Source organism: Mirounga leonina, unplaced genomic scaffold (genome assembly GCF_011800145.1).
Source record: "Mirounga leonina isolate KUSES-001 unplaced genomic scaffold, KU_Mleo_1.0 Mir_115, whole genome shotgun sequence".
NCBI lineage: Eukaryota > Metazoa > Chordata > Mammalia > Carnivora > Phocidae > Mirounga > Mirounga leonina.
Genome location: NW_023270268.1, coordinates 79,753,288 through 79,770,460, shown reverse-complemented (window position 1 = coordinate 79,770,460; position 17,173 = coordinate 79,753,288). Strand labels below are relative to the sequence as shown.

The following is a 17,173-nucleotide window of genomic DNA, read 5'->3' as shown; positions in this document are numbered from 1 at the left end:
CTCTCTAATTGAAATGGCACATAAAATCATAGAGTTAAGGAAATTTTAGAAGTCATGTAATATATGTGGAAACATCACTTTCTGGTTATTGGCTATGTTTACTTATGTACTTCCTGTGACAGGGAACTAAACTGTTTTTAGGAATAATAGTTTATTCCCAAATTAGAGAAATTTAACAGTAAAATAATTGTTCTTTCTTTTGAAATCTCCCTAAAGGACTCCATTACTCATTTCAAAAGTCTTAAAAACCTTCAAAATAAGACTTCTACCTTTTACAAGCTAGTCTTTCAGAAATTATAAGAGTCGTTCAACACCTTCTACATCATGACTTCTGTATTTTTTAAACTAAACATTCTTAATTCTCTCAATCAGGTGGTTAGCTCCTGCTTTGTCTCCCTTTAAATCCCCAACCCCACCCAACATCTAAAATCTGTTCAGTTGCTTAACTACTAGTTGGATGCATGGCTGGCTGGCTGAAAGATAGGAATAATGGATGAGTGAATTAAGGGATAAAGACACTGTGCCTTAGAACAACCCTCCAGTTTCCAGAGGAAATGATTGATCATCGTCACCTGGCAAGATCGACCCACTCTGAGCGCAGCAAACATTTCAAGTTTAGTGAGAATGTATGAGTGGTGGGGGGCATTGCTTAAGGAGTTTGGCTTCACAGATTTCTTGCACCCTGTCTCGTGGAAGACAGGAAGTAGCAGGAGTTTCAACCTCCCTGCACGCTCCACCTCATGCCTTCCCTGCTTCTTCTGGCATCAGGTTTCTGCTGCTGATTTTCCTGGTGGCTCTTCTCTGTGGAGTAGTGTTCTTCTGCCTCCAGTGCTGGCTGAGGAGACCCCAAATTGATTCCCACAGACGCACTATGGCTGTTTTTGCTGTTGGAGACTTGGACCCCGTTTATGGTGAGCTGTCTGCACACTTCTAGACTTCCTGTTTGAAACCTAATGGTTTGTGGTGAATTGAAACACTAACCTCTGAAAAGCAGATTTGTGAACTGAGAATAAGACATAGTTTATTGGAGACACAAAGGCATGATGCCATGGGGAGAGAGTCTAAGTGAGAAACTTCAGAAGAAAGGAGACCTGAAAAGAAGAAAATGTGTCTTAGGGAAATGACCCATAGTTGAGTATGGTGATAGAACCTCAACATTTTGCTAAGTAAACATGCAAGAGAGAAGAGATATACAGGGCTCGTCACTCCAAGTGAGTGGTAGGCCGTAAGGTACGTAAGAACCTCTTTGAGCCTTTGATATCAAACTATCCTATGAGACTATTTATAGTCTCATTTACTAAGTTCTCCATGCCTCACTTATCTGCAGTAGCACTGAATCACACTTTCCAGGTTGTCTGCTACCAACACACAGCCTGAAATACTTGGAATTGGGCAGGCGGATGTCAGTACTCATGTCCTTTCTCCCCGTTTTAGGCTTATTTGTAACCGCCAGCCTTAGCTGAAAGTAACAAAATTATCACTTACTGATTTCGAGGAGATCACAGATCACAGATTATTTCTTTGTGTTAAGCATTGTTCTCAACCAGACCGTCTGTTATGAAACTTTCCCTCTAAGGTGCTGTCTTGTACACCATACTTAGTGGTCTCAAGAGGGCTTGGTAGATTTTAACAGTTGCCCTTCAGGAACTTGGGCCAGCGTAAGATTTTCAATAGATGGAGCAGGGCATGCCCTGGGAAAACGAACAGCTAAATACAAAGTGGGGTCAAAATAAATGTTTTAATATCAGAACTTGGTACTCCAAGATTTAGTGATTATATTTACTATTGGCTTTTTAAAAAGTCATTATTTAATCAAAGAAACACATGTCAGTTTGAGAAATGGTTATTTGTGGAAGGATAATTAAAGTCTCCAGTGAAAAAATAATCTTTCTCCTAAAATCGAACACTTTCTATTGAGCATAGGAGGAAATACGGTCACTGACATTCTAATAAATTGTATGAGTCAAAGGGGTCAACATGGGCACATTAGTCTATTTTTATTTTTTTAACTTGAGGTATTTAAAATAAATGTAATTATGATTCCTCCAACTTGACTTCAGTGTCTAAGGGGGAAAATCCACTCTGATCTCCTTAGCCCTTTACTTACTCTGAAGAAGACTCTTTTACTAGACTATCTTGAATCTTTAAAAACTTCTCTTCTTAATTATAAGTAAGTTACCCAGTTATAGTATCATTTTTAAGGCAGTGTATGTGCCACAGTTATATCTCCATTTATCTGATGTTTTTATATTTCCTGTGTGGTGATTTACATATGCTTTTGAATTTGCCCGAACTTGCCTGAACAGGTATGACTGGGAGAGAAAGTGTCAAGCCTGAGAGATTACTGCAATAATCTGTGTGTAATTATACCAAATACAGGACATTAGAATCACATTCTCTATATTATCCTGAAATCATTGTGGACAGGAAAAGAATATACTTGGGAAGAAATTATTTAAAAATATAGTCAAAATTTATTCCGCATCTACCAAGTGCTAGGCACTAGACTAGGGGCTCCTCAGATATTATTTCTAATTGCTAAATCCCAACCTGGAAAAGTGGCTATTAATCCACTCAGAGGATGTTATCTACTTTTCTCCCTATGCTGGATCAATATACCACATAGATCTTTGCTGCAAGTCAACTAATAGACTTCAAATTGTCCATAATTGAGGTTAGGGAGCCAGTGAAAATTTGGGCAGGGCATTCATGGCTTAGTCACCTCATCCTTTACTCTAAGTGCAGCCTTATATCTCAAACCTCCAGGCATTTCCACTGGGTGATTCCTCAAAGGTAAGGATTGCTCTCCAGAATCCCCATTCCCTTTCTCATTTTATTGGTTCCTTCCTAATCCCACTGGCATCACTCTGAATCTGATTTTGCTCAAGAAACATTTAAGCTTTCCCCCAGCTTAAGTTATATTATAAAACTCATTTTGGGGGCGCCTGGGTGGCTCAGTTGGTTAAGCGACTGCCTTCGGCTCAGGTCATGATCCTGGAGTCCCTGGATCAAGTCCCGCATCGGACTCCCTGCTCAGCAGGGAGCCTGCTTCTCCCTCTGACCCTCCCCCCTCTCATGTGCTCTCTCTCTCTCATTCTCTCTGTCTCAAATAAATAAATTTAAAAAATCTTAAAAAAAATTTAAAAAAAAAACAAAACTCATTTTGTTGCTTTCCGTTTTAGGTCCAGAGGTTAGGTTGCCCATTCCTATTTATTTATGTATTTCCCTTGCTTAGTTCGGTATTATTATTATGGCTCAAGTTGTCAATTATCTTGATTAGAAATATTCGAGAGAGAAAGGCAAACACTTGGCTTGGAATCCTCATAAACGGTGTGTAAGGAAGGCCTTGCTAGTCCAACCCACCCAATGCACAATGAGATTTCTGTCTGGGAAAGGTCCTTGGGAATCTCATACAAACATCCAGACCCCAGTTGCATCTCCGTAGGCCAGTAGTCATGCCTTCACAGTTCTCTGTTGATCCAGTGGTCAGATTTCTCTGTCTTCCTTCCCCTCTCATGGGATCCATGTTTCCATGTCCTTAACATGTCATAATGAAGCTCTTCATGCACCAAAAAGGGAAAAATAATCCCTCCAATACACCCATGGAGGGTAAAGAGGAAGAAGGGGTACTGCTAGAGAAAGAGGGAAGGAGGGAGACCAGGAAAGTGGAGGGAAAGGGGAAGGATGAAGAGCAAGAGGAGAAAAAACCTACAGTTGGAGGTATTTTGAGGAATGAAATGAATATTTATTTTATACAAGCCCTAAAGTCATGTTACTTTTTTCTACCTCAGTCCCACCTCCTCTTCCTGGACCCAGCCCCGGGGGGGCCTCCTAGATAATCTCTTCTTCCATTATCATCCTGTCCCCCTTCCCACTCCCAACTCATCTCCTGGATCCAGTCTTCCCTTAGCATCCCTGCTGTACCCCAGAAAGGACCTGCTCAGTGCCCCAAGCCTTCCTGAGTGGGGTTGCCTGTGAAGTGGTCTCTGAGACCTCTCACCCTTTCTTTCAGCCATCAGACTCTAACAGTCCTAGAATAACTCAGCACCTGTGTTGGGGCAAACATTTCTTGTTTCAATGTTTTCTTATGGCCTTACCTTACCTTACCTATTTTAATGATTCTTTTGGGATCCCTTTTATCTGAGCATTCCACAGAAAATAGGAGATTTGCAGGGTATGCAAATTTTTAGTAAAGGTGGGAGAAAAAGAGAACATCATTAAAATTCTCTATACCCATCTATACCCCAAATCAGAATCAATGCCCTCACTTTATAAGATCCAGGACTATGAGACAGGGTGAATAGGTAGAAAATATAAGTGACTTGAAAAAGTTTTGAGTTTGTTAGTTTCATGGTTTTGTTTATGTGTTAAATCTGTGTTTGAAAAAAATAAGTAATGGCAAAGGAGTTTTAAAGTTGACTATAAACAAAAAAGTTTTTTTGTTAATTTACTGAAAATAGGTTTTCATTGGAAATAAGGTTGTGAAGCTGCATAAAACCTTTTATTTATGAGAAAATAAGACATTTAAGGATAACAGAAAGAAAAAAGTTTGGGTCTAGTAGTTTAGAGAAGGACAGAAGACTTGAAGCAGAAAAAACAATCTAGTGTTCACTAGAAAAGAGAGAACTTGAGAGCATAGAGGAGAGATCCCCACCATTATCTGTCCATATTCCTTATTAAAAATAATAAACTGGGCGCCTGGGTGGCTCAGTTGGTTAAGCGACTGCCTTCGGCTCAGGTCATGATCCTGGAGTCCCAGGATCGAGTCCCGCATTGGGCTCCTTGCTCAGCAGGGAGCCTGCTTCTCCCTCTGACCCTCCCCCCTCTCATGTGCTCTCTGTCTCTCTCATTCTCTCTGTCTCAAATAAATAAATAAAATCTTTAAAAAAAAAAGAGCATAGATTTAAAAAAAATAATAATAATAAACTACTGTAAAATCTATACTGACTCTTTTTCCATCCTATGTAGATCAGAGCTGGGTCCTGTTAGCCCAGCAGGGCAGCAAACAGGTCCCATGCCTTTCCTGAGAAGCCAGCGAGGGGAGTACCCACGGAGATACCCCTCCTGAGGCCACTCATCTTGGGGGCTGATCTCCTTGATAATGCTGCCTTTCAGAGATCCAATCTTCCTGACCCCATTTCTTCTGCAATTTCAGAGATAATCTCCCTTTTTTCTTACTTCAAGGTAAATAGAAATACTAATCTTTCAGCAAGGATGAAATGTGAGGACTCTGAGTTGGGGAGGGGAAAGAGGAGTGGACAGGGACAGAGAAGAAGCAGGCTTCACATGCCTTTCTCGCTCACCTCTCCTGGATCCTATCTTATTTTAGGATCGTTTCTGAAGTGTTACTTCTCTATACTTTACGTTCTTTAGGTAAATATTCTGTGACTCATTTTAGGTAAGGAAAGAGGGAGCATTTCATTCACATACTTTCCTTCCAAGGCATGATAGTAGTAATAGCTCACACTTATTGAGCACTTACCATGTGCCAGGCTCTGTGCTAACACCTGGCATCTCTAGTCTCGTTTATTCTTCCCTACAACGCTAGGAGGGGTTCGCTATCATTTTGAACCCTCCAAAGGTGAGGGAAGCAAGGCACTTAGAACTTTAACAATTAGCCCATGGTAGAACTGTGACTCATATTCAGGCATTGTTAGCCACTCTCATAGAAGAAGAAGGAACGAGATAAAGAAACGAAAAGAGAAGAGGTGGAAGGGGCATGTTCAAATATGGCAGGTCTATTGGACTAATCTTAACGATGTGGGAAATCTGAACTCTGCTATAAAATCCTTTTTAAATTTCTTTCGGTTAGCAAAAACAGGTACTACTGTAAGTCTTTCATGAAAACGAAGTGGAGTAATGTAAACTTTCAAAAGTGGGGGATACTTGTATTGCATGTAAACCTGCTTTGAAACAAACTGAAAACTGATAGATGTTTGATTTCACAAAAGCTTTCTCTACACATTGACTTAGTTATGTTTACCAAATGAATGCCCTGTGGTTTTCATAATAAGCTTAAAGGCAATGGCCAAATTTGTAGTAAGGTGATAACATGAAACTTTCCTACCACAGAGAGCAATTGTTAATGTCCTCTTGCCAGGAGCACGATATTGGTACTGGCAGTAGTAGAAATAAATTTGAGCTCATAGTTGTGTCCAGTCAATCTGATCAACCACTCCAGTCAGAATGATACCTAAATTACCATTGACTCTGTACTGGATATACCAGCAGTAGTCCATGTAGGAAACGGACAATGCCCAGTACCAATATCGACAATGGAGGGAAGGGCTGGGCTAAGTACACTTTGCCCATGTTAACAGTTTTATCAAGTGCCTCAGACTTAGCTCATGTTATCCTGAACTTCCTAACTGCAAAAGGCTCTAACTCCACAAATTATTTTGTTTAATAATCTCTGTTGTGATGTTAATGATGATCAAATAAGTATGTACCCATTAAAATAGGATAAATTAGAAAATAATATTGTAGGGGCTGCCTGGGTGGCTCAGTTGGTTAAGCGACTGCCTTCGGCTCAGGTCATGATCCTGGAGTCCCGGGATCGAGTCCCGCATCGGGCTTCCTGCTCGGCGGGGAGTCTGCTTCTCCCTCTGACCCTCCTCCCTCTGGTGTTCTCTGTCTCTCACTCTCTCTCTCTCAAATAAATAAATAAAATCTTTAAAAAAAAAAGAAAATATTGTAAATAAAAGAAAATGCATGCATATTCCTAGCATACAGTAGAGTTCTTGAAATATAGTACTATTACTTCTACAATAATAATAATAATAATAATTAGCTATTAATGGATAATTACTGTGTACCACCTTTTTTTTTAAGCATTCTACATTCATTTAGCCATGTTTTTACAGACAGAGATAATATCATTATCCTTCTATTGCATAGGAGAAAACTGACATATGAAATGTTATGTAATAGCCTAGGAGTAAATCATTCAATTAAATAAATACTTCCTTAAGAAAAGTGCTGAACCAGCCTTCTATTCAAAATATTCTACCCTTCACAGATTATATTAATATTTGATTTATTATACTTAGGTCTGCCAGCTAGTGAATACAAATACAAATATATGAAAATTCATGATTCCAAATAAACACCGTCCATTCCAAGGCAAAAAGATTCTGAGTAACCTACATATGGATTCTAGGGATGCGGCGAATGTCTAACATCTAACTGTTCCTTGAATGGTTCTGATAATTGTGTCATTTTCTTTGGGATCTCCTTGGTGGTATCAAATCTTTTTTTTTTTTTTTAAGATTTTATTTATTTATTTGACAGAGAGAGACACAGTGAGACAGGGAACACAAGCAGGGTGAGTGGAAGAAGGAGAAGCTGGCTTCCCGCTGAGCAGGGAGGCCGATGTGGGGCTCAATCCTGAGCCAAAGGTAGACACTTAATGACTGAGCCACCCAGGTGCCCCAGATGGTATCAAATCTTAATCCTTCAAGAAGTCAGCAAACTTTTTCTATTAAGGGCCCGACAGGAAATACGTTTGATTTTGCAGGCCATTGGTCCCTGTAGGGGGCTACTCCTCTCTGCCATTGCAGTGTAAAAAGGGACAATATGTAGATGAGTTACATGGCTCTGTTCCAATTACATTTAATATACGAAAACAGTCACAGAACTAGATTTAATTCAAGGGCCTATTTTTTTTCTTTAAAGGTTTCTTATTTTTATTTTTTTTTAAGATTTATTTATTTATTTGCGAGAGAGAGAGAGCATGTGAGCAGGGGAAGGGGCAGAAGGAAAGGGAGAGAATCTCAAGCTGACTCCCCACTGAGCATGGAGCCCCTGGAAGGGCTCCATCCCAGGACCCTGAGATCATGATGTGAGCTGAAACCAAGAGTCAGACGCTTAACCGACTGTGGCACCAGGCACTCCTCTTTAAAGTTGAATTAAGAATTGTTACTGGAATTTATAGTTGTTATTGTTTTGAAAAGAAGCAATCAAACCATTTCAAGACAGCCAAAGACCAAGGTAGGGAAAAAAAAAAATATATATATATATATATACATTTATTTATTTATTTATTTATTTATTTATTTATTTATTTATTTATTTATAAAGGGAGTGAGAGGATTGTGCCTATGAAATATTACTGTTGGTTCCTGTTGTAACTCAAAAACAGTAACAGTCTTTCAAGGAAATATTAATAAGAGATTTCCAAAACAGCTATGGGAATAAGTACATAGTTTCTCAAAGTGATCAGTTTGAGGAAGAAAATGCTTGTTTTTGATATTTAGTGCCTTATAATGTGCATAATCTAAACATCAAAATTTTGAGTTTGAAGCGTTTTTTAAAATTTAATGATGCTTTTCCTTTATTGTGTGTGTATACTTTAGAGGCAAACTTTTCGCAAGTTAACATTTTTACTATTTATCATAGAGAAATGTTTAATTAATTACATTAGTTGTAGTTTGCAGAGCATAAATATAAAATAATGAAGTTCAGACATTATATTTAAATATTTCTATTGAGATTTGTATTTCCCATGGTGGCAACATTAGCTAAAATACCATTAGTATTTATAGGAATCTTGTCTTCCAATTTACCAAAAAGGGCATTCCTCCTACTTTCAGCCGCTAAACTGTAAATGCTTCTTGATGGGTTTAGTCAGTGATGATATAATCTGTTCATGAGACCAAATTTTCTTGCTATAGTGACTAAACTATCACTGCAGAGAGAGCAGGATGGCTGTAAATTTTTTCTCAAGGGTACAAATAATTTTCTGTTGCTCCAGTGATCCAAGAAATGGCAGATTTTATTAGGCAGTTCGTGTACTTCTGTTTTATGCTGACTAGAAAGATTACAAGTCCCCATTTTTCTCTTTCCAGGGACAGACGTGGCTGTGAATCCAAATGTTGGAATTCACCTTCAAACTCAAAACCCTGAACTCTATCCTGCTCCATGTTTTGGCACTTTAGGCCCCCCACCTCCATATGAAGAAATTCTGAAATCAAGCCGATTTTAGTTCTGGCTCATCAACTGGCAACGTTAGAAAACCTTCAAACTCAAAACCCTGAACTGTATCCTGCTCCAAGTTTTGGCACTTCAGGCCCCCCACCTTCATATGAAGAAATTCTGAAGTCAAGCTGATTTTAGTTCTGGATCATCAACTGGCAACATTAGAAAGATTTTTTTTAATTCTAAAACATCAAATGTAGGAACACTTGTTTTATTTAGTGTGAATTTCCAGAAATCAATTAATATAGTCTGAAAAAGGACAAATAGACAAAAGAATGAGTGTAGAGAAAGAATTTTGGTCAGGGAGATGTTTCAGGATGTAAATTACTGGAACTTTAATGTATCATTGCTGTGCTATACTTTGTGCTGCACAACCAAGTGAATGTTTCTACATCAGTACTCAAATAGACAGTAATTAATGCATGGAGTTGTCTCCATTAAGTTTGGGATTCCACTCCAGGCACACATCACAGCTTTCTCCTGCCTTATTATCCCTGTTTTCATCTGACTTCTCCCCTAGTATGGAGTTAGTAAGAATTATCATAATTTAACAATGGTCCAAGCAGAGATTCAGACATGTCCAGACCCAAACCAGAAAGAGAATATTTGAATTAAGGTAAAAGGCAAGAGTAGGAACAAGGGGCTCTCAGAGTTGAAGGGTGAAGGATGAATGAAGAGGATTACAAGTCCCAGTTCAAAAAGTTGCCTGTCTCAGCCTGAGGAGAGAGAAAGTGTAGATAGAAGCTGAAGGAGACCCCAAAGCTGTGGGGCATGTGTAATAGCACAGTGTGGAGAAGGAGGAGGCTCCCATGTTGTATGGGTAGATGTGGACTGTGGAGCCCACAGCCTTTCTCTGGTATCTGGAGATGGCATTTCTTGGAGAGCCATGACAAGGACCTTTGGCATAGAGGGCGTCTGGGTGGCTCAGTTGGTTAAGCGACTGCCTTCGGCTCAGGTCATGATCCTGGAGTCCCTGGATCGAGTCCCGCATCAGGCTCCCTGCTTGGCAGGGAGTCTGCTTCTCCCTCTGACCCTCCCCCTTCTCATATGCTCTCTCTCATTCTCTCTCTCTCAAATAAATAAATAAAATCTTTAAAAAAAAAAAAAAGAACCTTTGGCGTAGATATCAATGTTCTTATTGAGAACTCTGCCTACAGAAGTAGCAGTGAGACATTTTCAGCACTTTTGCAGTGACCATGAGCGGGGGGGGTGGGGCAGAAAAAGAAATCCATGCTAGACACACAATGGTCTTCAGCTGACAAATTTGTCAAACTGAACAATTGATATCTCTACTTGTTTATCTAAAATACCTTTTAAGTTTAACTTGACCAAATTTATCTCCTACCTAATTTTTTCCCAAACTTGTTTATCCAAACTTTCCTCATCTCAACTGATGGCAACAGCAACTTTCCAGTTGCTTAGACCAAAGAACTTGGAGTCATTCTTGAGTCCTCCCTCTGTGTCACTTCCTATGCCCATGTTGTCAGAAAATGGCTTGGCTTGGCTCTTAACTTCAAAATAAGCCTAGATTCTAAAACAGTTCTTACTACATCTCTGGTGTGAGCCACTCACAACCAGTTCTTGCCTGGATGACTGTCATAGCATCTCAACTGGTCCTTTTGCTCCTAGCTTTGCCCTTCTATATATTCTATTTCCAACACAGTAGCTAGAGTAATCTTTTCAAAATATAAAGAGGATCATGTCCTTTAACTAAACTCCAATGACCCTCACCTCACTCAAAGGAAATGCCAAAGTCCTTGCCCCAGGCCCCTGTAGGATCAATACTCTGCCCAGGTCTCCTTTCCTGTGACTCTTGCCCTTACTTATTTGTCCCAGGAACACTGTTATCAGACCTATCAGCTGTTAACCTTCCTGCATCTGTCGGTTAGGGCCTAGTACTTGCTGTTTCTTTTGCCTGCAACACTCTTCCCCCAAATATCAACATTGTTTCACCCTTTTACTTCCTTTAATTCTTTGTCCCAATGTCACCTTCTTCATGAGACCCACCCTGATTATTCTACTTTAGATTGCAACCTCTCCCCACCCTGGCACTTCCACCTCTTTGTCTCAGATACACTTTTTTCATAGCACTTACCACCTACTCCACTACATAGTTGAATTCTATTTATAATCTGCTCGCCTTCCCTTGCTAGAATGTAAATCCATGAGGGGACAGATCTTTGTGTTTTGCTTCACTAATTTATATCCAAGGGTCTAAAGGACTCTCTTACTTAGTATGTATTCAAACAGATTTTGTAAGCCCATGTTACCTAGTTCTGGAAAGTCCCAGAGATAAGTGGAAGAGATTTGATGGGGATAAGGCTTTATGAAAGTGAATGTAGGTAAGAGCCAGGGACAGATGGCTTAGGGCTGCTAAAATAATCTCATTAGTATCCACTGATGAAAGAAGCCCAGAGAAACTTGTGTTAATATACTCTAATAATCCCGGGTAGGTAAGCAGGGTTTAGGGTGTATACAAACTGCTTTCAGATTTTATTCTCATGATAATTTTGTGGCCTAGCTATTCTTAACTTCAAGTTATACATGGTAGATTGAACATGTCTCCTCCCTTCTGAAATCCACGAAGTACAGTAGAAGAGGAAAAACGTTTTTAATTCACAAGAACAAGGAGAGTGGCAAGAAGATGACAAAGAAAAATAACAGCAAGATTTTAGTACACCAAGAGATATCTGAAATGGATGCAGATGGATAAATCATAATTCACTGGGGTTTCAAGTTTCTCCACTTGGCTAAGTGTCTTCAGGGACAAAACTGAGAATAATTAAGCAAATTCATGCTGTAGCAATGCAGAGACTCACCAAGAATTAGAGATAGGAGAGGTGAAGAGAACTTTGGAAATGATGATGAACATGATCTACAGGAAGATAGTATTAAGCAACCCAGGGAAGAGCCAGTTCCAGTCAGAACATGACAACAAATAGCTGTAGGATGATAAAAGGGATATTAAGAAAAAAAAATACATAATAAAAATGTGGTGATGAATTAACTATTGGTAAATGGAAAGTGAAGGAACTGAAAAGACAAGGCGATTCTAAATCAACGAAAAACGGAAGTTGGATTAACCCCCCCACACCCCCAAAACGGTTAAGCTATGAATAGTGTAAATAATAAGTATTGAGTTTTACATTGGGCATTAGATCGACAAGCTATACAGAGGGGGAAGTGTGTCTAAGGAAAGGTGGTAAGATTTAAAAAGAAAACTAAATCCTAATCAGATTGTGGGAAGTCAGTGAATAATATCTAAAATTAAAAGAAAAATTTTAAAAAATGGTTAAGTATATCATTTGGAAATTAGGTCATAGGTATCTGAAGCAAAACACTAAAGCAGCTGAAAATTATTGCCTCAAGAAATAAACTTAGAGCTAATGCTATGTGGGGTTGGGTAGGGCAGAGAAGTTCTGGCTTTTATCATGAGCCTATGGTACTCTTTGACTTTTAAAACTAAATGCATGTGTTACTTTAATTCTCTCTCAGTCTCTCTTTCCCTATCTATCTATCTATATGTATCTATCACTGCCTTCATTTAATAGATTAGAAAATGTGGGTCCTGGAAGGGTAACTGACTTGCCCAACATGCATAGCTAATTAGCATGAAAGACAAAACTAGAGACTAGGCATTTTGATCTTTCAATTCCTGGTCCAGATATTTTCCCACAATGATCATCTAATTTCAAAAGTGGCTACAAGCAGCACCTGGGTGGCTCAGTTGGTTGAGTGTCAGACTCTTGATTTTGGCTCAGGTCATAGTCTCCAGGTTGGGAGATCGAGCCCCGGGTCTGGCTCTGGGGTCAGCAGGGAGTCTGCTTGAGATTCTCTTCCTTTCCCTCTGACCCCCCGCCCCAACATGTGTGCATGTGCGTACGCTCTTTCTAAAATAAATAAATCTTTTTAAAAAGTGGTTACAAACATCAGAGAATGTGGGTTATAACTAAGTGTACCTCAAGTAAGTCATGCTAAGGAGTTTTTGCTCATATCCTATGAGCTATGTATGTTAAAATTCATTCCAATTGCAGAATAGGCAGTGGATACAATCGACACATAGAGAAGTACAAGTGCATCTAGAAACAGGGCTAATGATTCAGCAGCTGGAGTTTGCCAAAGACATTAGTGAAAACACGGTTGAAGTGATCGGAATTTATTTTTGTGACTTGAATTTATGTGTCAGGACACGCCTAACCAAATAGCATGCTTGGCACGTGGTTGGTTGGTTGGTTTTAGGGGGCGTGAGAGGAAGTGTGGGAGGTGTTGGCAGGTAAGTAGGACTGGTAGAAAAAGAGTTTGTTTCCATAAAAACCCTCTGACAAAGATGTCTTATCAGATATCCCAGATTATATTTTCATTTAATTCTAAAAAATAATCACTAAAAGACCATTATATGTTAATTATTGTGTAAGATTCTGGATATATTTCTCCACCAAACTTAGTATGATTTTTAATGATATTAGAGTTTCCACTACTTTGCTCTGATCTCCAGACAGAGACTTAGAAGTTCTAGCAAATGCTCTTTATGGTCCACTGAAAACTACTGAAAATAATAAAACTAATTTGGATTATATGATTATTGTAACATTTAAAAAGGAAATTTAAAATGATAAACCTGTACATTTTCTGTCATCTCATCTCTGAAAATCTTTACTTGCATCTTAGCTCACCAATAAGTTGTTAAAATTCAATTTAACCTGGTGTTTCAGATTTTAATTCCAATAAGACTAGAGTTTTTTCTTCTTATGTTAAAGAACATTATTTTTTAAATGAGGCTTTTCTAGTTGTTAAAGGGTGTAGCTTTTTCTTTTAGCATCCAGCAGAGGGCATGAAAGCCTACCTATGATTATAGCCCAATGTTAGGTTTGATTTAATGGCTAGATGAAATCATGAAGCTGGGTTACTATTGATAACAGATTTTTAACAGACCTGAGCAGAATGGAATGACAATGATGTTCAAGTTTGCAAAGAGGAATCTATTACCTTAGCTCATATTGCTCACAATGAAATGGAGCAACAGGGTGAGACACTTGCCATCAGAGAGTCTAGAAAATCTGATATATACTCTCACTTCTGAGGATGAGACCTGTGAATTTGAGTTGCCCACGAAGGCAGGCTAATGCACATACACGATGTTCACGTGGTATGTAGCATCTACAGCACTGACCCCACAGATCTAGCCTGTTTCTTTTATACCTTGACCACAAGCTCTCCTTTCATTTTCAGTTTTGTAGTTCCAGATTTGTTTCATTTGTGTTAGGAACACAACCTTTACAAAAGACAACTTTAAAATTCAGTATCTTTCGTGGAAATGAAATAGAGTTGGGATAGAACTGAATAGCATTCATGTGGACAATGAAATGAAACTCCAGCAGAATATTATATCTAAGAGAAATTTGAAATATGTCAGGTTCGTGTAAGAGAAAATGAGACAATGAAAATGTGTTGGCAATGAGACCCCACTTTCAATAGAGAATGATTTTTTTTAAATCAGAACAACAACAAAAGAGAAAAATATAACATACATCTCAAAGGAATCTTTTACTTTCAAATTCATTTTATTTTGTGGTTTTGTGCAAAATAACTCTATACAAGCCATTTTTTTCTTGCATATTTAATACTAGGTCCTGGGAAAGAGTATAATTGCTTTGTTATTTTTACTAATTGTATTTCTAGGAAGATGAAATAAAAGTGATATTCCTTTACAAAATGGAACCGTTTGGTGATAAATAAAATGTAATTCAAAGTTGTGCATTTAGACAATAGTTATTCTTTTCTTCTAAAATTATGTCTGTTTCTACCTAATTCATGAAGCAAATAATGTGTATCAATCAAGATGGCAGATTTTTATATTAATAAGATGAAAAATGGTATTGTTCAGAAGCACTGAAATGATTAATAAACACAGGTTTCTTATTTTTATTATTTTATTTATTGGGGGAAGCCTTCCTTTTTGGAAAAATCTATTTTATGGGATGCAACAAGCAAAACTAAGAGAACTTTTTTCTCTAGCAATTAATACAATTATTTTTGTCTTTATATTTAATAAATAGTTTTTATTTTTCCAGTTGCATATGAAAACTGAAGTGTCAATTCAGATTATTTTCTCTTCTATGTATCTAAATCTGGGTAAATCTATAATTTAAAGAGTCTTAGGTACCACTAACTAATTGCCTATCAGATTTAGCTATTATTTTTTCTTGAAGTATATTGAGAGACACAAAACAAGAAAGTCTAAGGACATATTTTAAATAATCAGTGAATGATTGCATCCTTAACTGATATCGTTGGGAATATTTGTCACCGGTGACTTGGCCAAAACAAAACAAAACAAACAAAAGATCAATGCTGTATGAGGAGAGTTGGATGAAGGGATGGAATACCAATCTCTTAAAGATCCCAAAGCATTACTGGGGCATGTTCTGATAAGGTGCTACACGTAAGGGACGGCCACCCATGGGACACACTCGAGTAAATAAGAGATGGTCACTAAAAAGGGTGCAGAAACCTAGTCCTTCTGCCTTGCTGTTGGAGGTATACATGTTCTTCCAGTTCAGAACTAAACTGTGTGAGGCTTTAGAAGAGAGTTTGTTTACTTTAAAAATACATTTTCTTTTACTCTGATTTTATTGGCATGAGTAAAGGATTCCATAGAGGAAGCAACAAGAATTGACCATATGCTCAGAACAGCCATTAGTGGAACAACTCCATGTGATTGTCTTCACTATGTTTCTAGCTCCTGATTTTTATTCTCCAATAATGTATTTTTTTTCCTTAGTTTCCCTCATCTTTGTTTCTGACAGGTTTGCTGACTGTTTCAGTTTCTGCTATATTAACCAAATTAGCTTCTTTTATTTTTATTTACTAACCTCAAAGATTTTCCCTTCTCTAATAAAATAGAACCCCCCCCCCCCGATTTCCTCTTCTTCTTCTTTTTTTTTTAAGGTTTTATTTATCTGAGAGAGAGACTGAGAGAGCACAAGCAGGGAGAGTGGCAGGCAGAGGGAGAAGCAGGCTCCCGGCCAAGCAGGGAGACCAACACGGGACTCAATCCCGGGACCCTCAGATCACAACCGGCGCGGAAGGCAGACGCTCAACCGACTGAGCTACCCAGGTGCCCTGAGTTCCTCTTTTAATTAACACTTCCCATGCAATAGCTTTAGAAAAGGAAGGCATGGTATAATATTTGTTTTAATTTAGTAAGGGAGAGACTGTGGTTTTTGGTTTTTTGGGTTTTTTTGAAAGTGTGTTTTGCAACTGGAACGTATCTCAACTCCTTCCCCTAGTTCTCTGGGTGATGTAGGCTTAGCTTTGCATATAATAACACAATTTAAAAAACAGCAGAGAAGTTTGATGATTTCCACAACCCTCAGAGTTTTCCTTCCACATCCAACACTTCCTCCAGCAAACTCAGGAAGACAATTCAAGAGTCAGGTCTACTTGTCTTCATGTCCCTTTATCTGGAGGAAGTGAAGTCTGTATCACAAAAGCATCCTCTTTCCTTCTTTCAAACTTCCAATTTCCTTTTTGAGTATGGTTTTTCTTTCCCCCCTGCTAAATATTATCAACAAATATTTAAGCTGTCAGTTTTGTGGAAGTAGTCAAGTTTTTGCAAAGGAAACCTTATAGTACTTTACATTTTTCAAGTCTCCTAAACCTTGACTCAGTGGAGATTATAGAAATTAAAATCACAGTATTTTATTTGAGTCATATCAACAGCAAATTATGGACAATATTGGATTTGGAATTTGGGATACAACTAAAAAAATATTTTTCAGACAGTTGCAACAAAATAGACATTGGAAAAATTGATACTAAGGAGTTGTTAATTGTTAATGTTGTTGACTGATAATTGTATTGTGGTTACATTGTTTTAAAAAGTCTGTTATGCATATATAATGCATTATTTATGAGTGGAATAATATGATTTCTGAAATGTGTTTTAAATAACCAAAATAAATAAGTATTATTTTCTTATTTTGGGGGCTCTAGAAACATCCTATATATTGAAAAACTGCAGGCCCAAAATGGTGTCACTTAGACAAAGTTCCCAAACTGGGGCTTAATACCCAATCTAATTGCAGTTTCAACCTCCTCAGAAATGTAGCCCAACAGGTCAGTTAGGAATTTTTTTTCCATCAACACCAATAAGTCTGTCACCTGGGTCCTCTCCATCCTCCAAAGAAAGAGGAGA

The 17,173-nt window shown here is 38.2% G+C and overlaps 1 protein-coding gene across 1 annotated transcript in view; it reads left to right on the top strand.

Annotated features, from left to right (window-relative positions):
* Positions 1–8,983, top strand: part of TMEM207 (transmembrane protein 207) — a 16,986-nt gene extending 8,003 nt beyond the window's left edge. Inside the window, exons 4-5 of the mRNA XM_034990675.1 lie at positions 769–911; positions 8,847–8,983. Of these exons, the coding sequence (XP_034846566.1) occupies positions 769–911; positions 8,847–8,983 (280 nt within the window). The remainder of the gene's footprint in view (positions 1–768; positions 912–8,846) is intronic.
* The last annotated feature ends 8,190 nt before the right edge of the window (positions 8,984–17,173 follow it).